Raw genomic sequence first — 22474 nt, 5'->3', positions numbered from 1 at the left:
ATACAGACATGTTAGTATTATTCGTAGCTCCGATTTATTACAAAATCACCTAAGACCGCTATAGTAATCTGCATAGCGCACGTCACATCGAAGCATACGCTAAATTGCCGACATCCGCCATCAGACATTGTCACCATACCGTAACATTTGCATTTCTGTCGGTTATTCTAACGGAAGGCTCATTACCTGTGACACTTGGATATACGTTGTAAGCATAGACAAAGGGAAGACACAATGTCAATTCTGTTGTTCGAAATCTCTAAACTGAACTAATTTGTCAGGACTTATACTTGCTATCCTTTTTCACGCCACACACATGAAAGAGATCGCATGCGAAACGAGAGTCGGCACCGATAGCTATACAAAATTAACCACTCTCTAAAAAGAAACAAAGCGATTGTCCCATCAATAGTTTCATTTCAGCTGTAATAGCAGGATACTTAGTGACCGCACGATTGTTTTGTCCCTTTTACACTTTTCACTTGAAGCAGGATGAACATTCAGTCCATTCTGTAATCTGTATGTCTATGGTTGCAAGTAATTGACACGCCGCCATATTTAATTTTTGATGACGTCTTATAGTCTGTAAAACATGCTTTGTCTAAGGTTGTCTCACTCTAAGAACCATTTATTTATTAAAATTTTAGAAAATGTTATATATGTAAGATTTGAGATGACCCTGTGTTTAGAACGTGTGCATCTTATTCGTAATTTCGGGTTCAAAATCGCTGAATTTTATTGTGCTTTATAATTCATAGCGTGCTTAATAGTGGAGGATAATATCTTGAGGAAACTTGCATGTGTGTAATTTTAATGAAATTCGTAACCAGCATCAAAGAAGAGGAGACCTTAGGCCATCAGTGAGAAATATACAGGCAGTTACTTTAGTATACATACAAAAAATAGGATAATAGAAACGATTACGTTTATACTTCAGTGTATAAGACACTTCGAATTCAACAAAATCATGAATTTTAATTAGGGAAAGCGCTACATAGTTTTTATGTTCTTAATTGCCCGGTTGTGAAGGAAAACATCTTGAAACCTATGTAGGTTAAACTTCGATATAATTACATAATTATATCGAAGTTATATAACATATAAACACCAACCCTCAGTACGGCAGTGTAAAGACTTAAACTTTTATTTATAAATAGGTAGGCAAGCGTGCAAATAGGACACTTGATGGTAATTCCCCACTGCCTATTGGCGCCGTATGTTAACCATTCTATCGCCATTACGTCGACAATACGGAACCCAAGAATAATAGAATTCCGGGTTGAAGGGTAAGTGAGCTATAACTACAGGTACAAGGGACATGACATCTTAGTTCTTTAGGCTAATCGCGCATTGGCAATATAAGGAATGGTTATTGTTTCATTTAGCCAATTTATATGGTGATCACATGGCTCACATTACTGTCAAATACTCCGCTCTGTACGTAATGGTAGGGCTTTATATATATATATATATATATATATATATATATATATATATATATATATATATATATATATATATATATATATATATCTGGGTAGGTTCCATCCATTCATTATGTATTTCAAATCAAATCAATTTTATTCAAGTAAACTTCACAATGAAGCGTTTTTGTTAAAAATTATTCTTTTAATGAATAATAAGATTTATATATTAATTTAGTCTTAATAAACTTTTCAAATTTTGTAAATGGTAAATTGATTATATTTCCCGGTATCTTATTATATACGCGTATACCATTGCCCAAAAACGTTCTCTGTACCGTATGCAAACGGAAAGCTGGGGTTGCGTTTATTCTTATTTCTTGTATGAGTAGTATGCATATCGGCTTTTATGGAATAATTTTGTATATTCCTCATTTATTCTACCGCCGAGCAGCAATACTAAATATTTTTGTATTCCGGTTTAAAGCGATTGATTGAGCCAGTGTAACTACAGGCAAGAGGGATATAATAACTTAGTTCCTGAGGTTGATATCGCATTGGATGTGTAAGGAATGTTTAAAATTTCTTACGGCGCCAATGTCTATAGGCGGTGACCACTTACCATAATAATAAGTGCTCAAGCACTCCGCATATCTATTTGATAAAAAAAAATAATAATAACATAGTGCATTCAAGTCACGTCAAATAAAATGTGTACTCGAACATAGGGGTGTAATCAAAGGTATTTAGATCGGTTTGCAAAGAATCTTCAGTAAATTAACTCATAAATTCTTTTCGTTACTGAACATGTATAAAGGGCTTCTTTTTTTTTAAATACAGAGTCTTTTGAAGATGTTCAGAGTAGTGCTTTGTGTCATACTTGTAGGAATATTTCCTATATACGGTAAAACATAATTTACTTAATATGTACCTTATATTATTTGCTTTCTTTGATAAATGGCAACACTAATTAATATATATATATATTTAATCTATTCTCAATTTATTAAAACCTTATTTAGAATAAACTATTTTGTTCAACAGGATCGTATCTAAGTTTGAATAATATTCTGCCGTCATTTTCTTTTCTTGCCACAGTACAGTAGTTTTAAAACACTCTAAAATAATCATTTTATTCTTGTCTAATATAGTAATGATGCTTGTATCTATTTTAATTAAATACGTCATAGCAAAATTTATATTTAGAACGATCTCAAAACTATGTTCAGTAAACATATCTTTGCTATTGTGTTGTGGTTTAATGAGACGTAACTGTGACAAGGTCCTGAAGATATATGAGATTTGATTACATAATAACTGCATTATTACATGTTAATATGAAGCTTAATTTCGACACCATATGGTACGTCAGGATGGCCGAGCGGTCTAAGGCGCTGCGTTCAGGTCGCAGTCCACTTCTGTGGGCGTGGGTTCGAATCCCACTTCTGACATATACTTTTTATTTTATTTTTATATATTTTAAAAGAAAATCATATAAAAAACAATTATAATTATTAACATAATAATATATCAAGTAAACTATATTGTTAACTTCAACATCATATCTAATTTTATTAAAATCTAGTTATAATTCGTTCATTTTTTTTTTATTTTATTAGTCAAGCCTGAACTGTACTCGTCAGAAGAAGCCCGTGAAGATTGGGAGAGGATAGTGGGGGGCACGAAAGCACCAAACGGCTCAGTGCCTTACCAGGTTTCTCTTCGTATATACGGTGTAAGGCACTTCTGTGGAGCATCCTTGATCACACCAAGAGTCATTCTAACCGCCGCCCATTGCGTTGATAGGTAATTAATATTCATTATCTCAGATAAGTTCTCAATAAATATAATCTATAGAGTAGAGATAGTCTAGTAGTTATAGTAATTGAATCTTAAACCAAAGATTTAAATAAAATCTCCCTATTGTATATCATTAGAATACCGTGGTTGAATAAACACATAGTGTTATTTTACTAGTTTTACGTGTACATGATATGTTTTTTATCGTCAGCATAGAAATCCATGTACAGATCACCGAATTCTTATACACTAGGTGATGTTATATAGAAGATAATAAGTTGATTCCGTCCAAAATAATGAAATGATAAAAATAAACTAATAAATTGAGGAAGGATCCGTGGGGTTCAAACTTGCTTCGTACCAAATTTTTTCAAAACGTAACAGACAGACAGAATTACTCTTGCATTTATAATATTAGTACATATGAAATTATAAAAAAAAAAATCAAGTATGTGCATATTTTAATAATTAACAATACCTACTTCATTATAATTCATGCGTTAATATTACGTTAATTAACTGACTGAGCTCAAATACCCTATCACATAACTTTATTTTTTAATTACACTGTATTTTAATTTAAACTCAAATATATATTAAGTCCAGGTCCGATAAGCATAGTTATTAGTCTAGTCTATAGTTATAATATCTTGAGATAAAGCAACAAAATAAGTTTTTCAATAAAACATATTGCTCTTAGTTATTTTAATAAATAACTAAATAATGCGCTCTATATTTTAAGTTTATAAATCCGAATAAATTTTTGATTTTCTTTTGGCGCGTTATGAAAAAAATATGACAGTAAATTTTTATAATGCGCTCGCGCAGGGTGACGTTGATACTGCATGATGAAGTAGCTCGCTAAGCCACCAATTAAGTGTCAAGTCGCTCGAAATAGACAACCTTCCTACTCTTATTATATACTCTATTCCAACCTTAACAGGAAAAAAGTCAAATAAACAACATTTGACAGCAAATTGACGCGATAGAGCTTGATTAACCCGATTCGATCCGGATTTGCGAAAAAATGGCGTTTTGAACGTCGACGAATCTGTTATCGGAATTTTGGTAGCAAAATTAAAGTGGAAATAAGTAGTTAGGTGTAAAAGTATTGTATTATAAATAAAGATGTATTAATCGTTAACTCTTAATATCGCACAGTATAGCTGAGTTATTAGAAAATCGCATGATATACTTACATAAATATAAGCTTTGTTTATATTTTTTCCTACTTCCATTGGAATGGGCTATATAATATTTATTTTATTACAAATTTAAATTATGAATGTTTAAATTGAAGAGTGAGTGCTATAATAATGGTGGAACAGAGGAAGTTACATTTATCATAATAATAATTATGAATCTATTGATATTAACTAGATTATCATTATTTTATTGTAATTATTTGCATTGAATTAGAGCGAAGAAGTAGAACTTTTCACGAGCGAAGTACACGCACCCTTTTTAATAAAAATACATACATACATAACAATAGTACATATTATCCACCCTTTTCTTTGCATTTCTTAAACTTTATATCTGAATAAAAGGGGGAAGATAAACAGAAGTAAACAAATTAATAGCCCATAACCATCTACAACCATCATCGATCGTCATATACCGATAGGTTCAATAGTTTCCAAGTGATTGAAAAAACAATCATACCAGATTAATCCGGTTAATTCCAGATTAAAACCTAAATACTTTAAAGCAATAGTTGGAACCAATCAACTCCGCACTGGTGGCACAGCATACGCAATCCGCAAAGTTGTACAACATGAGAATTACGATGATGACATTATTAAAAACGATATAGCTATTATTTTTACGGAAGAAGAGATAGAGTTCAATAGCACAATTGATGCTATAGAGTTGAATGATGAACCTGTGGAGAAGGGGGAAGATTTACTTCTTACAGGGTGGGGAGCAACTTCTGTAAGTACTGAATTATAGAATTATTCCGTACAATTTTTGAGTCTATCGTTTTTAAGATAACAGCAAATGTTGAAATAGATGTTATTGCCATTAAAATATTGGCAGGCGATTTTGTATTAAAATATAATATACACAAATATTCAGAGCCGGATCTACCATATGGTTTTTTGGACTTCATCCCAGGGCCCCGTGGATTCAAGGGGCTTCCAGCTAAGTCAAGTCAAAGTAAAAAATTGACGATAATGTGAAAGAGTCTATAACTTTTTTAAATTAAACAGATCGTATGGTTTGCAGCCCTGCGAGTCTTAGGTGGGCAAAACGAATAGTTTTCTAAAAATAATTACCAGAGTTAATACTATCGTTTGCAGTATCCAGGTCACCTACCCAATGACTTGATGCAGCTGGAACTGAAAGCCGTCAGCTACGAAGATTGCAAGGAAGCGCACAAAAGTGTCAACGCGGTTTTTGAGTCTCAGATCTGTGCGATGACAAAAGCTGGAGAAGGAGCTTGCCATGTGAATATATATAATTTATAAATTTAAGTCTTCATATTTTTGATTTAATCCCATAACTTGATGTCTAATTGATAGTCTAGGCAGAGTGGCTATTTCAACACAGACGAATCAACTTGCACAAAATATATAATAGTGCACAACACACAAATACACGTGCTCTCTCTAATCTATTACCCTAATAATCCGATGAAACTCCAAAGAGACTCGACCGGAGAAGTTTAGGTGCACCAAATACTACACGCTCTTTTAAGAATTCATAGACATAAATACTCGTGACCAAAAAGTAACTTCTTGGAAAAAATATTATGATAATGGCTTGAAAAATTGGCTATGATCACCAAATATTTGGCAAACTATCAAAACGATTTCAATTCCAAAATCTACACTCTTTATATTTGTATTCCAGGGTGACTCTGGTGGACCTCTGGTGAGAGAAGGTCGTCAGGTTGGAGTTGTATCGTGGGGTATCCCATGTGCTAGAGGCAAACCGGACGTATATACAAAGGTAAAATAAATCAGAAATTATTTTAAACTAAATGTCATCCGCGGCTTTTGCGTGGCAGCGTTAAATCGTCGGGTCTTTGCCTATAAGCCTTCAATTATCGTGTTGTTAATATTTATGCAACTCCTAGATTATAATTCTAATACAAAACACCAGTATTCTATATTCAGATTTGAAGAATTAATAAAACAGTGAAATTACAGACAAAAGGGGACATGACCTCTAAGATTACCGGCGTAAGATATGATTTGGACTTCTTCCAGCGCCAGTATTCGTGATAGACGAATACCACTAACGACCAAGTACTCCGTTAGCTCGTCTGTCTTTCTCGAGTTACAAATTATAATAAACTACACGATATTATGTCAATTATTTCTTCTTCTTAAGTTGCATCTGTTTCACTTCTAGGTGGAAGCCTTCATGAGTTGGATAGAGAAGACACTACATGACGACGATGAAGACCACATATTGTTCCTTCACAATAGGAGAAAAACAAACAGGCACTGAATCTAAATTCAGCCATGACAACGTTAAAAGCATTAACATAAACTGTTAGAGGAATAGGATTTGTCTTTTGAGAGTGATCTCTTTATTGAAAAATAAATAATCATATTTGAATAATAAGTGTAATATTAGTTTTGACAGTTTTTGTAAACCCCAGATTTTACGTTAATGACATGAAATAAGGTTTTAATTATATAATCCTGACCTTACTATTGTGTTATCTCTTTTTGTCATCAGTGATTTTCCATTTGAAAAAATTAGACACATAATTATTTAATTATATGTACACCTCATAACAATATTTATAGGTAAAACTGTTAATTCTTTTAAATATTTGTATCGAATTGGTAGTACAGTACGAAGCCCTGAGCTAGTTGGTGTTTGAATTATAAATAAAAGAGATTTAGATAAGATATTATGTCAATAAATGTATCTTTAAGATTGTAACGTAATAAATAGTAGCAGTAAATTATATAATTTACTAAATTCATAAAATTCAATAAAATATAATGCATTTTATCGTTTTATTAATTTTTCCGCGTCCGCTATCATCTAATTATTTGAATGATAATTTAATTACTATAATAATTTTTATTATAGTATTTAAATACGTAATTAGAACTGTCGTCATGTATGGATAAGAATGCCGGGCCGTAAAGGATGAAAAGAAATTGCATATAGCAGAGATGAGGATGTCGAGATGGATATGTGGAGTGACGAGGATAGATAAATTATTACGCCATTAATAGAAAAAGGGAAAGGAAACCCTTTGAGTTGGTATGGACCCGTGAGGCGCAGAGAGGAGTCCTTGGTGGTAAGGCTTTGTGCAAGCCCGTTTAGCTAGATACCACCGACTCATTAGCTATTCTACTGCAAAACAGCAATACTCAGTATTATTGTGTTCCAGTTTGAGGGGTGAGTGAGCCAGTGTAACTACAGGCACAAGGGACATAACATCTTAGTTCCCAAGGTTAGTAATGCATTGGCGATGTAAGGAATGGTTATATTTTCTTACAGCGCCATTTTCTATGGGCGATATAGATCACGTACCATCAGGTGGCCCATTGGCTCGTCCGCCAAGCTATAACTTACAAAAGCACGTTACTTAAAGACTGGTGAACATGACCATAGAGAGAGGGAAAGAGGACAACTAAGAACACGGATGGAGTGTGTAAGAAGGGATATGGGAGAGATGGTTGTGAACGATCATATGACGAATAATAGAGGAGAATGAGAATAAAAAATGTGCGCCCCCCAAATACACAAACACCAAGAAATACAATACTTACTTACATTGGTCTTGAAATAAAATAAAAGAAATAATTAAAAAAGTATTTATTATCACTCATGCACACTTATCTAATATCACAGAGATCAGTCATTTGTCTGTTACAGTACCCGGAAACAGTGCGAACATTCAAAAGTAACAAATATATTAAAACACACCCATTGTTCGGAAACATTGACATTTTAGCGCATTATAGTATATAACATACAATAAATATAATAAGCGAATATTAAGTAATTATTAATAAGGACAATTATTTAAATTTAATAATTCAGGAAAAAAATCATTAGTAATTTTGAATCGCTTTTCAATTCTAAACTCTAAAACGCGTAATTTAGAATTAAAATACAAATTATAATATTAACAGAAATAATTAGAGCTACCAAGGTAAAAATACAATCATTATTAAATGCTTAAAAATCGACTTAATAATAAATAAAAAAAAAAAAACATTATATCATGATCATATTTACGAAAACCTATATTTTAATTAAGCAATGTATTTCATTAGAAAATATTGAATAATAAAGGCCATTTATTAATAATGTTTAAAAAATATATCAAGCTACAGTCTATTCCAACCACAAGAGGACAAAAGCCAAATAAACAACATTTGACGGCGCCTTGATCGTCGACAAAGCTGTTATCGAAAGTATTTTGTATAAATAATGACATATAAATCAAAAACTATTAGTGGCGTACAATATAGTTGAGCAATTAGCAAATCGTATGAAATACACTTAAGTTTTGTTTATCTTAATTCCTTCTTTGATTGGAATAGATATAGAAATCTGAGAAAAATAAATATACAGGCTAAGTAAAAATTAATTACAAAAATCCCAATTTTCTTGATTGATGCAATACTTATTTAAGTAGCCATGGAAAAGATGGTGGCACTTATAGTTTATAGCTTTAAGGAACAAAATCTTCCTTGACAAATATCTGGATAATGTCTGTTAATAAAATTAAAGATAAATTTTTGTGTTAATTTTTTTAGTACAATACAATGAAGTAAAAATTTTTAATGGACAAAATTTCAGTTACATTGAATCCTGAAAGGGGTGACCTCAAATAAGTAATTCAAATCATACAATTAAATATAGTTTACAAAACCAAGGAACTTATTTATATTAAGAAAAACTTTTGTTGAGTTTATCTTTTAAAATGACAAATATTTCAAGAATCAAGAGAAGTTATTATATAGGAACAATATTTCTAAATTTCTTTTAAAATATCCTTGCTCCATCACCAGATACTTATAATATTTTATAATAATTACATCATTTCCAAAACATAAATGGACACAACGAAAATTAAAACTCTCAATCTTATCCAGAGATAATCAAAGAACTCTTGAACATTATCACTTGAAATATAATCAGATAATTCGTTAATAATACCTGTATTGTTAATACCTCCGATTTCAGAAGTCTGATAATCTTTGGAGTAGTCTCTACCAAATATACCGAAAGATAGCACATTTTCTGTATTATACAATTCGGCAGAGACATATTTTGTATTCTTATTTAGAGGATTGAATCTAAAGTTTTCTTTATTCATTACACTTTGGGCTGTTGTTAAAATTGTGGGGAAATGAGCGGTGTTGCCATTTGAGAAATTACCTTTGATCAAAATATTGTCAAATATAATATTGGTGTTGTTCTTTTCAGACCTGTAAACAAAATAAACAACAATTGTATTGAACCTGAATTGATATACTTATAATTTTAAATATTTAAAAAGAAAAATCTTTCTCAATCTACAATAATTGTGAATACCATGCTTCCTTAAGCGTCTTACTATTATTTACAATAATTTAAAATAAATTGTAAACATTTTAAAAAATAAACTTACCCAACAAAACACGATCGTTTGTATAATCCGGCGCAGGCCACGACCGAACAAGTTTGCACAGCAATATTGCTGTTGCCCAAAGTTTGGAGACCATCGAACACTACCAGACCATAAGTAACATCTTGCTGTTTGGCTCCTGGAAAATATTTGAAAAATGATACCATGTGCAATATAATAAACGTAACTATATAATGACTGGGAGTTTTGTTTAGAAGAATGTGTAACGCATGAGGATGAATAGCATATAACCAGAAGGCTATAATATTATGTCAGGGTATTGTTCTTCACATACCAGAAGATACGGAAAGAGTTTGAAGAATGATGGAGGCAAAAGGATATAAAAAGAACATAAACTTTTAGAAGAGTAGAATTTGCCTTTTGGGAGTGATCTCTTTAATTAAAAAGAAATAATGATATTTGTATAAAGAGTTACATATATATTTAAAAAAAAATCCAATAAAATTAGACTTTTTTAGTTTAGAGCAAGTTTTATGTAAATGAAATAAAATAAGGTTTTAATTATTCATTCTCGAATTTAATTATAAATTTATGTTGTTTTTAATTAAAAAGAAGATACGAAAAGAGTGTGAAGAATGTTGGATGCTAAAGGTTATGAGGATAAGAAAAACCAGCTGATTTTCTTCACCTGTTCTTTTCTGATAAGGTTATTCTCTTTTCAGAACGGATGGCAGATACTTTGACTATAGGGAAGTAAGAATAAAGCTTCTATATTGAATATTGGCATTTGATTGAAATAGCCTGGAGATGCTTTAAAATTAATGCTAAGCAACTTTAGGTTTTGTTAGTAGGTATGAAAATTGAAGGGTTCCGCGAGTCCAATATCTACATTTAGAGGAGTGCTAGAAGTAAACTTAAGTAAGGATTTCTACAAACGAACTATGATTGCTTGTGAATTTTATATAACCAAATCTAAAATTGTGTGTTTAATGATGGATCACGTACCAATTGAATTTGTCTTCACATAAAACTGACAGCAGATGTTCCCTTGACAAACGGTTTCAGTGTAACCCTTTGAACTGGCCTCCAAGTTCAATGGTCTGATGATGTACTGACTCATGTCTCCAATGAAGTAGCTGGTGGGTGGAGTGATTGTAAGAGTTTTTGAGATATCTGCAATTAGTATTAGAACTTTAAATACAACTTTACTATCGTTTAGCTACATATATTTATACCAAAATTAAAATGAGTTAATTTTGTTTGTTTGTATGTAGGAGGTAATCTTCGAAAAGAATGAATCAATTGTAAAAAAAACATGGGTTGAAAGCTACATTATTCTTGAGTACTATGTTTGCTCCTGGGTTTTGATTTTATGGAATAAAAACGAGACACCAAAAGATTACCTACGAATATAAAAATACAGCCTAGAAATATCTCAATGCTGGGCAAAATACAAACTGCTGGACACATAAACAGCAGTCGATTGTCAAATTTGTAATAATGCCGAAATAATATATGAAAATGAAAGAGTATATATTTGATTCATTACGAAGATCAACTAGGGACGTTGAACAATTTTGACGTGAACAAAATTCTTAAAATCGCTTCTATAATAAATATCAAATTTGTGTGCCCCAGAACATAAATAATTCAACATATGTATCACGATATTTTCCTTTCCCACCCAATCTGAGTCACTGTAAACTTAGACTATATTTCAATGATCGTTTCTCCAATCCACTAGCCTACCTAGACTCTAACAATAATTTAGTGTATTAGTGTAATCAAAAAACATACCGCTTGCTCCATAGTTTTCAAATTCTGCTACAATTAAATTATCGGAGGACTTCGGCCCATCAATACTTCCAATAAATTTTCCAGTATCAATTATAAGGTTGATGTTATTTGTATACCCCCAAAATGTAGAAAACTGTTTAGCTGTAATATAAAATATTATTATATTTAATAGGTATATTCATTACATCGCTTAAAGTAATAAGACTTGGTAATGTTATCTCGTCATACTTCATCTCAATTTAGAAAATCAATTAATTTGCAATAGTAAACCGACATACGGTACTTGCGGTTTTTTGCACAATATAATTATTGACATATATTCATTATGACCGAGATGGCCCAGTGGTTAGAACACATGCATCTTAACCGATGATTTCGGGTTCAAGCCCAGGCATGCACCACTAAATTTTCATGTGCTTAATTTTTGTTTATAATTCATCTCGTGCTCGATGGTGAAGGAAAACATCGTAAGGAAACCTGTCTAATTTCAACGAATTTCTGCCAGATGTGTATTCCACCAACCCGCATTGGAGCAACGTGGTGAAATATGCTCTAAACCTCCTCCTCAAAGGGAGAGGAGACCTTAGCCCAGCAGTATGAAATTACAGAAAAATTTAAAAATTCATTATGAAAGGTGAGTCGCCATATTATTTTTGATTGTTTATACGTATCGGTTTAAATTAATAGTTAATATCGATGATACGGTAATGGATCATGAGATCACAATATTGGTCAATAAGACAAATGCAATACATAACTGTCTTTGTTTTTAAGACATTTCAATAACTTTTATTTACAAAACTCACCAAATAAAAATTGCGCCTCAGAAGATGAAGATACAATGAAGTTCTTAATCCCATTAACTTCTTTTACATTTGTTAGTATAATATCATCTTCCATGAGAACACCAAATGTTACTCCAAAGTCAGTGGTGAAATGTCCCATTCTTGAACTTGTCGTATTGCACCTCGATCCACTGTTAACAGGTTTTCTGTAACTAAAGCAATACACACATATAAAATAAAGATATATTGAAGAACGAGAACTAAGATTCAATCAAAAACTATTGTTACAAAGAGTAATATTAAGAGATTATATTAAAGAAAAATGCGTAGACTTAGTATTGACTTCTAGGCAGGAAAAAAAATGGTGGAAAAAGGTAACTACTGAGTTTATTTCCGGTTTTTCTCGGTAGAATCTACTTTCCGAACCGGTGGCAGCTTTAAATTTAATTCAACGGTGTAACATGACGATTCAAAAGTGCTTTTATGAGCCTACTTGAATAAAGAACATTTTGATTTTACGCGTAATATAAGAAGGCCGACTGGGTTTTTCCGTCAAGTCCGCGCTTTTAATACAGTAAGACATAACGATAATTATATAAATCTACACTTTTAAATTTGCAATATAATTAATCGCATTTTCAGCCTTAGTCTGTGCCAAACCCCTCGTGACCGTGCTTTGACTAACATGGTCACGAACACAGATACAAATCTGAGACTATGAATCCGATAATGTAATTCGTGTGTTCACATGGGACAAAACTGCCAATAGGTATAATGCTTTCTTAGAATACACTCTATAAGAGTAGTATATCTCTCTATATATATCTCTCTATATCTCTCTATATATAGTATATCTCTATAGTAGTAGTAATCTAGTAGCCCGTTTCGTCAACCATAATAGCAATAGGTCCCCATTTCCAATAATATTTATGACTAGCTGAACCTGTGACTTTGCCCGCGCGAAATTTATAAAACTTCACCTATAGTACACAAACCGTCAAAATTCCTGCCCTCGAGGGCAAAATTAAAAAAAATATACATATTTTTCCCAAACTCTCAAACTATGTATAATATATACATGTATTTCGTCTAAATCAGTGGTTTAAGCGATTAGAAGTAACAGGAAGACGTACTATCGCATTTATAATATTTAGTCTATATTCTTAGCTGTCTTACAAAAGTAGGTATTATTATTACTATTGCAAGTAATGATGAATAACCCAAACGCAAGGAAACAATATAATTTACGTGTTCATATTTATCCTTCCTTATGGGATTTAAAACTCCACGCGACTCAATTTACTGAATCAACCGTGATGCGAAATTATAAAGGTTCAGGTAGTGCACTTGCGACTATAATAGTAGACTACTTAGTAGATATCATGGTATACAAGCTTAAGCTCATTCCCGTAATCAAATGTAATGGCAATCCGACACAGAGAAAGTTCAGTTCAGTACCATCGGCTTAACGTGCTTATTTAAGCCACTGGGAACCAATTCTTATAACGGTTACGGTACGTTCTGCATTCGATTCCTCATAAAACCTCAGCTGAATCGAACTGGGATAATTCTGCGAATTTATAACAGTTATGTTCGAACTATATGTTCCCTTGTAATTCTTATTCGATCCTATTTCAACCGAACCTTGCGGTTCGATTGTATAGTTATGGATCAAGAATAAGAAAATAATTAAAGGACTTTGGTCCTTTAATTATCTATAGGTATAAAGGGACATTTTGCTAGTAAAATTCGATTGTTAATAAATCCGACTTTGAAATTTCTTGCCTTTTAATTAGTATTTTTAGATAGCAAAAATCTAATAGCTTTTCGTTGGCTTCAGGGCTTGAACCCAGGACCTAAATCTCTAGGTCTAGCAGATCTCTGCAATCTTATAAGTCAATCTAGTGACCGAGGAAGACCAACATAAAACATGTTATTGGTTACGCAGCATGTTTTAATTGAGAAAGACAAAGAGAGATCTTTGTCTATCAATGCACTATTCAGATAAATAAATTAAAAAAAAATAACCATTTGCGTTCAAAGAAAATATCAAAGAAAAAACCCTTGCTTTTCATCTCAGTCGTTTTCCTCCAATAAAATAAATAATATTTTACATTATACTCGCTACATATTATAACGCTATATTGGTCCTTATTTAATAAATAACATCGCATCTTTATCTAAAACCCTACCCTTTAAAAATGTTCAGTCTATTATTATAAGAATCGTTAACTTAATGCAACAGCGAGATAACTACAACTAATTATCTTTTAAAATAGCTGTGGACTTACACGGAGATAACAGCTCCATTCCTATCGAAGACTACGTTACTTCTTATAAGTTCGTCCCGGTTTTGACAACTATATCTCTCAAGTAATTGGGCGACGACGTAAATACGCGCGTCTTTCGCAGCATTTGAAACCGCTTTCATTATCTGTGGACAATAATTTAAACATGAATACTTATTTTATAAAAAAAATACTGGTAATAGCTAGAATAGGTTATTTATTAGATGGCAAATTGACGATATTGGGATGGGCAATATTTCCTACATTGCCAATAACTAGGGCCGGTGACCACCTACTATCAGTTTCCCCATTTGCTAGTCAGCGTACCATTTTGAACAAAACAATAAAATCAACTTAGAATATGATGCCATATAAATATATTGTGATATGATTCTCATGCTTGAACTTAAATTGAACTTGAACTTAGTTTACCTGACGTTAATCGTTTCAAAAACATTACATACACAAAAACTGATGGTTAGATCATTGGATGACAATAAATTTATCAAAATTTGATGACGCATTTCTCAAATCATATTTAATTAATATCTTAGAAATATTTGTGTACGAGATTCGATTTAAATTAAACCTTGAAATTTTGACTTTCCGTCTACAGGAGCCAGACAAACAAATTGGCTAGCTGAGGATTTCAATTGGTCACTTTCGCCCATGCGGCACTATAAGAAATATAAAACATTTCGTCATCGTCAATGCGCTTCAAACCACACGATAATCTACAATGTCCCTTGTGCCTGTAAACAAAATAAAGAATCCCTCGCCATTGATCACAAAAAAATTGCGTTTGGACGCAATAACTGATAAAGTAGATACCTCCAGACCAAAACATTTTTTCTATTTTTAAAACTACAGATAACGCCCAATGTTAAATAAATATGAGCATCATTTATTATTATTGTTCATTTCTGTACAGTAATGTCACTTATCCTCTTAGATTAGTTATATCTTGAAGGAAATCCTTAAAGTAGCTCATAAACAAATATAATCGCTATTAATATTATCTTGTTTTTAACGCGCATTACATTTTCAGACAAATACGAATAGTTTTTGATGTAATTAGATATGGCTTATCGAAGATCAAACTGTTTTTTTCAAAACCCACCTGTTAATTGTAAAATAAGGATAACAATATCGAGAACTTGTAAACGGAGCTTATGTTTTTAAAATAAACCGCAATATGTCCACCATGTATCATCTTCTCATCGTCTTTTAGTTTTGTTTTGGTTGGTAAGTTAAACTCATTTATGTATGATATAAACTAAGGACTTTTAGTAATAGTTGTTTTAATTGAAAGAATTTTTTGATACTGTTTTATTAATAATGTATACAATTATATTTAAACTCACCTCATCGTAATTATCTAAGTCATTTATGCAGGAATCAAATTCGGTCTCAGATGCAACATTTCGGGGAGTCGGTAGCACCAATACGTCCACATCCTGAAACACATTTTTTTTTTTCATTTAATTTACAAATATTCGTTCTTGGTACGTGTTACAGAAGACGAATTTGGGACAACCAATCATGGAGTTTATCAAAGACTGCACGAACGAAAGGTCTCATCGTAAGCGGCTTGATAAAAGAAATTTGAACCTTTAATCCTTGCAGTCGTCTAGAACTACAGCTCCTAGTGCAGATATATTTTTATTTTTACTATATTTCTATAAATTTTTAATCCTGAACTTAGATTGTGATGCTGCCTGGTAATAAAAACATGCAGGAAAACTAAAATAACATCGATACAAATTTAAAAGATACACTAAAGGAGTGGACATAATGTCTATGTAGACACAGATATAATTATACAACGAAAAAAAATATTTTATGAACTATTACCATTAACAGCTCATAAAATTCCTACTGCTGTTCTTTGCTTTAAAAGTCTACTGTTGTCTTAAGGAGAAAACTTGGGGCTTATTCTACCAAACATTCTATTGCCTGCCTTTAATCTGCAATATTTGATTAAGATACACGCGATCACGGGCTATATCGGCTCATCTCTTGCAAAAATTGACTAACGAAAAGGCATTGAACAGGTGCAATAAGTTCCAAATATTCTTCTCCATGAATTTACAACTATTATAAATATTTTTGCGAGTCATATCGAACATATATTAAAATAAAAAGAAGCACTAACTGCAGCTACAGCTTATAAACATAAATTGTGAACAGGATATGTCTGATGAATACAAGTGCTTTCCTCCTAATAAAGATTAAATAATAGTTTAAGCATAGGGGTTACTGCGGTCCACTTTCTACTATCATCAATAAGTTAAAACAAGCTGAGTTGTATCTTGAATGCAAATCGATTTTAAAATTATCGATTTTATAATTCATTATATCGTTTATAATAACAATTTTACACGGTTATTTGTAAACATGTTCATTTATAATTTCTCGAGATGCTTTCATTGTTTCTTTGTACTTGTAGCATATTATTATTTGTGACAAATGGATGGTATACACCCAGACGGGTTTGCACAAAGCCCTACCACTTACAAAGTCTGTTCTAACGTAATCCAAAAGGATCGGGGCCAGGTGACAAATGGCACCAAAATTGATAAAGATGATTTCAAACGAAAAATGTATATTTACGCAAATAATTTACAAGCTTACCTTTTCACCAGCCTCACGTATCAACGAAGCATATTTTCCGATATTTATATCTGGGCTCGATACATCCACTACGGCTGCATTGTATGTATTCTGTAAATAAAAAGATTTCTGTGATAATTTTGAACATATTTTAACGAGGTTTTGTCGATCGCGCTAATTACAAATAACTGTATTATTATCACTATTAGTCCCTAGTCTTTTTAATCTCACATTAAGTATTAATTACTACAAAGTTCCGGTATAGGCCGTACATAGCCTTGTAGCGTACTATTGAATGAGATAGATACCTTATAGTATACAACTATTTGAAGGTATTATGGCGATTTTATAGACTATTTAAATGTTTATTTTTATGGCATAGGACTAATGACCCGGCGCTCAGCACTGCCCATATTGGCCTATAGATTCCTAATTTAATTTAATTGAGACTTATATAGGCCCTATTTAATACATTCGTTATAAATGCAAAGAAACTCTACATCATTACTTGAATATAATATGGTCGTGAAGCCATAATATTTATCTTTAATCCGATATCGTGTCATTTTAAAAATATATACATTTTAAAACCGTATCATGTGATGTTTTATTGATAAGTAACATCGTGTAACAATCGAATTCCAATTTACTTTTCGATCGACTATGCGGAGATAATACTAAAATAAACGATACCATCTTGAAAATTATCGTCGAAAGACATCCCCGTTTATGCCTATCCCTGGTATCATTATTTAATAATTATAATACATACTTGGACTGTATTTTATATTTGGTATGATTATTATCAATCATCAAAGTATCATAGCATAAGTACTATCATAGCATAAGTATTACTTTATACCTAAAACTCCAGCCCTAACCATAACATCAGCGAGACACTTTTTGTCATTTTACGACGATATTCTGCTGTAAGTTTTGAGTTTGATCTTACTGATTACCTGTACAGGTAGTCCCCTGATCCCTACTAGTTCGGGGTCAAAAGAAAAAAAGCATCACGTATAAATATTAGATGAATTTAAAAAAGTATATTAGGTAAACATTTTGGGCCGATGTGAAAGATTAACGTAGTGAAAAAAAAAAAACTAAAAAAATAATAAAAAAAAGTAAAACTGAGCAAAATTCATCAACATCAATCCAGTTGTATTTGAAATGTTCAGGTTCATTTATAATGTTATGTTTACGTTGAGTTACAATGACTTATCGTTAGATGTATTCTATATAGAAACATTTCATAAGTAGTTTTGGAGAAAATTTAATCATTTTTAAAAACGATAAAAGTCATTATGATAAGTATGTCTGCGCTGTTTCCAGTCATGATGGATTGCACACATGTGCAGTCACAAAACGTTTCCTTATGACAACCAAAGTGACTCGCTCTATATAGAGACACTCGTTTGTTGATAAACAAAGATGACCTAGAGGGATTTCCTTCTCCCAAATGATCGTACATTAACCCAACACACAACCACGGCGTGATATCATCCATCCCTTTCTCATACACGACGAATTCGATACAATGACTCTTTCTAAACTTACACCACAAGGGCGTCCCTAAAAATGCATTCAATGTGCACGTGATACCTTTTATTCCTCTTACAATAAGCTTGATGTTTTATCTCGCTCTATCAGTGCGTTCTTAAATCCCTTTAGAGGGCTACGTGATGTTAAGTCACGTATACACGTCGCATTTTTTATGCGTTTGGCATTTGTTTTTCGTTCCTTTATAAAGATTTTGCTTTGTCTTTTGTTTCATTTTATGACTACATAGTAACATTATTTTAAGCACTTTTTCGTATCTAATAATGGCTTATAATACACATATTTTCAACACATACTTCGTACGTATATAACATATATTATTAACGGAGATATATATAGACATATAATGATTATTTTTTTATTTCGTTCTTTTATCTCCACAGACGTGTTGCCTGTACCTTTGTATATCTTATTTACATTTACATATATTGACGTTACTTTAATGTGCCGGCATTACTCGTTTTTTTTTTTTGTATTACAACACTGTCTATTTATAATAACGTAATTTTTGTAGTGTAAGTTGATGCCAAAATGTTTGCATTGAACTCTACGACGACGACTTTTTTAACTCGGAGTACGTAAAAAACAACAGAAATATTGAAAACTTTTTACATAATAGTTTATGATAAATTAATTTCGAGTTTTCGTCTAAAGTACCCATCGGCTCTTTACGTCGTTCAATTTTAACACAAATTTACAAATCGTAAACAAATTCGTCAAAATAACGTCAATATTAAGATTAAACATTCCAAGATAATTTATTTTCTTAACGATAAAAGTAGACAGAAGTAAAACTTCTTTAGTTCAGAAACATTACATATATAAACGTTACGGTCAAATTCTAAATTAAATATTTTATTTCCTTTTCAAAAATATATATTATGTATTAATATATTTGGACGTTAAGGCTATTTCCTAGTTCTACTTTTGTAAAAATATTTATTAGACGTAATAAAAGAAATAAACAGAGGAAATTGTTGATATCAATTCTTTTATCCTTTTATGTGATATTATTTATAACGAATGAATAATTATTATGCGTACGTGAGATTACCACGTCCGTACAATGTTTATGGTGATGTTTCTTTTTAATTTTAAACATATTGACTATTTTATCTAAGCAATATAATTTGTATTTGTTTTTCAAAACGTATGCATATTTAAAAAAAGAATCCCTTGTATGTAGATAGATAATTAAAGTGTGTTAAAAATGTTTTCTTCGGCAATTCGGTTAAAAAAAAAACATTGTTTAAATATAGCATACATTAATAGTGCGCCTAGTTATGTATAGCTGATGCATTTTATTGCACACATTTTGAATGTATTTTAAATAAATATTAACTTAGGTAATTAAATTCTGTTAAAATCTATTTAAATATTTTTATCGAATAATATCATAACATTATTTAATTATTAATAAATGTGTCTATTATTAATAAGTACTATCAATTTTATTGAAGTACTTAATTACACAATTTATTATTTTTTTAATATAGATAAAAAGATAACTAATACTTAGAAAACAAATAAACTTTTTAATATTTATTTGTTTTCTAAGTGTCTGCGGAAAATATTTAATTTACATTTACCTACCCTCAAAATTACTTATAATTTACAAATGAATACAAACAATTTTCGGAATTCATATAAATTAAATAAGTATAATAAAAACAAAGCTATAAAGATAAAATATATAAAAATCTTTATAATATAAATATTTAAATTTATAAAATATTTAATTATAAAAAGTAAATAACATATTATAAAAAAAAAAAGAAACTTACTGTTGCCCTAACTAAGTTACAACACAAGAAGAACAGCACTATTTTTAAAAAACTCATTTTTCAAACACGCACAATAATACAGAAGGCAAGATGGCGTCGTCAAGCGACGTTTTGCTTCGACGGCGGACCCGCGAATGCAGAAAAGTAAAGCGGAGTATAATAATCTGTATCGTCCACTAGACCCGTACGTGTTTTGATAAAAGAGCTTTAGCAAAATACATTTCGTTTCTCTTTCTACGAATAAACCCTAACAGATTTTAATATTTATGAGTAATTAAAAAAAAATTAGTAAAAATCTGTTAAAACTGTTTGATATTATTTAGAACATTATATTATATACATACATATACCTGCCGTTCAAAATTTTTAGTAACTTATGAAATACTTTTAGATTTGGAAATGGTCTTACTTATAATGAAATTGTTAAATAATACTTTTTTTGCAATACGATATTGTTGAATAGTTTGTTTGAATTTTTGAACGAAAATATGTATCTCAGATTCTAGATCAATACGGAGCATATTTAACTTATTTATAAGGGTTACGATTTTTACAAATACTGTACCGATCCAACTTGGATGATGAACCTCAGCTGAAAATTACCTGTGGGCCTATTTTATTAATTTATGTATCACGATACGTTCCCGATTTACGTCCGATGCAATGTCGACAGTAACTAAGTCGTTGTGTTAGTAGAATAGGAAAAGCAATGAGTAATTTTCGATTTGATTTCAATAAAATAACTATTTGTAAGTAAAATTGGCTCCCAGTTCACAAAAATCTATTTTTAGTTAGATAGTGCATTACGCAACCTTCTCCTCAAAGGGAGAAGAGGCTTTTAGCCCGGCAGTGGGAAAATTTACAGGCTGCTAATGCTTACGCAAACCGTGCGGAGCGACTACTTACTAAAAAATAACCTAACAGTTTGTAAAAATTAATATATTAATATATATACTCTGAATATATAGTGGAGTAGAGTAAGTATGTATTTAATAATAGTAAATATGTTATATTGACGTTAGAGTTGCCAGGTCGTCAAACCTAATAGCCGGACAGACTAGCTAGTTTGACCGGACATTTGGGTAAAAAAAAATAAGTACAATAATTATTTTTGTGTAAAATCAAGCTTTTCTTATTGTTACCATAAACCTTATTAAATTCTAACGAAATATACATAAAATTAAATGTATCTCGTTTACTACACAAATAAATTAAATGTGAAAAGCCTAACAAAAGCCGGATACCGTTTATTTTTATCCGGACGCCTGGCAACCCTAATTGGCGTCATAAGGTAGTAGATATGATAAAAAACAAAATCTACCACCATTTCATATCTCTCTCGAACTCGGTTATTTTTGTTAAATTTTACAAATATCAATTAAGTATATAACTTTTATACAACAAAGTAATAAATTTTGTAGATATCCTATAATAGAATAATAATAATCCTGTAATATCCTTCAATGTCATTTAGTAGTATAGTATTGTATGTCATATAGGCATTATGACAATGCATATTCCACAGTAAATTAACAACAAATATTTATAAAAACTTTTATATGAGTAATAAATTAATTTACAGTGACACTTTTATTTTAACAAGTGCGTGGTGTCTAGTTATAGGATTTTGTTCTTTATTAACAATAATACTATTTATGACTTGTCGAAATAATGATAAAAGTTATTATGATGTGCTATCGATCCGCCCCGGCTTCGTATGGGTTAATTAAAAACATGTAACTTGTTTGATAATATACGATATCATAAAAACAACTGGCATTGCAACACGCTGTATAATGTCGGGTCATCACTTATCACACAGAGTTATATATATAACGAATTTTTAATGTAGATCAGTAACTTATTT

The 22474-nt window shown here is 31.2% G+C and overlaps 2 protein-coding genes and 1 non-coding gene across 3 annotated transcripts; 2 read left to right on the top strand and 1 right to left on the bottom strand.

Moving 5' to 3' along the window:
• The first annotated feature begins 592 nt into the window (after positions 1 to 592).
• LOC125072610 (chymotrypsin-1-like) lies at positions 593 to 6885 on the top strand. Its single transcript, XM_047683241.1, has 6 exons — positions 593 to 652; positions 3091 to 3230; positions 4913 to 5159; positions 5528 to 5674; positions 6081 to 6179; positions 6585 to 6885. Exons 1-6 carry the CDS (start codon positions 593 to 595, stop codon positions 6681 to 6683), a joined length of 792 nt encoding a protein of 263 aa, XP_047539197.1. The 3' UTR covers positions 6684 to 6885.
• Positions 2792 to 2875, top strand: Trnal-cag. The gene has a single exon. It is a non-coding gene; the product is annotated as a tRNA-Leu (tRNA).
• Positions 6886 to 9016: 2131 nt separating the features above from the next.
• LOC125072776 (vanin-like protein 3) lies at positions 9017 to 20762 on the bottom strand. Its single transcript, XM_047683469.1, has 9 exons — positions 20608 to 20762; positions 17285 to 17374; positions 16015 to 16107; positions 14654 to 14796; positions 12384 to 12574; positions 11578 to 11718; positions 10786 to 10953; positions 9823 to 9958; positions 9017 to 9640 (listed from the first exon to the last, which is right to left on the bottom strand). The coding sequence occupies exons 1-9, from the start codon at positions 20662 to 20664 to the stop codon at positions 9244 to 9246; spliced, it is 1416 nt and encodes a 471-aa protein (XP_047539425.1). The 5' UTR covers positions 20665 to 20762; the 3' UTR covers positions 9017 to 9243.
• Between the last annotated feature and the right edge of the window lie 1712 nt (positions 20763 to 22474).

This window comes from Vanessa atalanta, chromosome 22 (genome assembly GCF_905147765.1).
Source record: "Vanessa atalanta chromosome 22, ilVanAtal1.2, whole genome shotgun sequence".
NCBI classification, from domain to species: domain Eukaryota; kingdom Metazoa; phylum Arthropoda; class Insecta; order Lepidoptera; family Nymphalidae; genus Vanessa; species Vanessa atalanta.
Note: the sequence above shows the minus strand (reverse complement) of the source record. Positions and strands in the feature narration are given on the sequence as shown.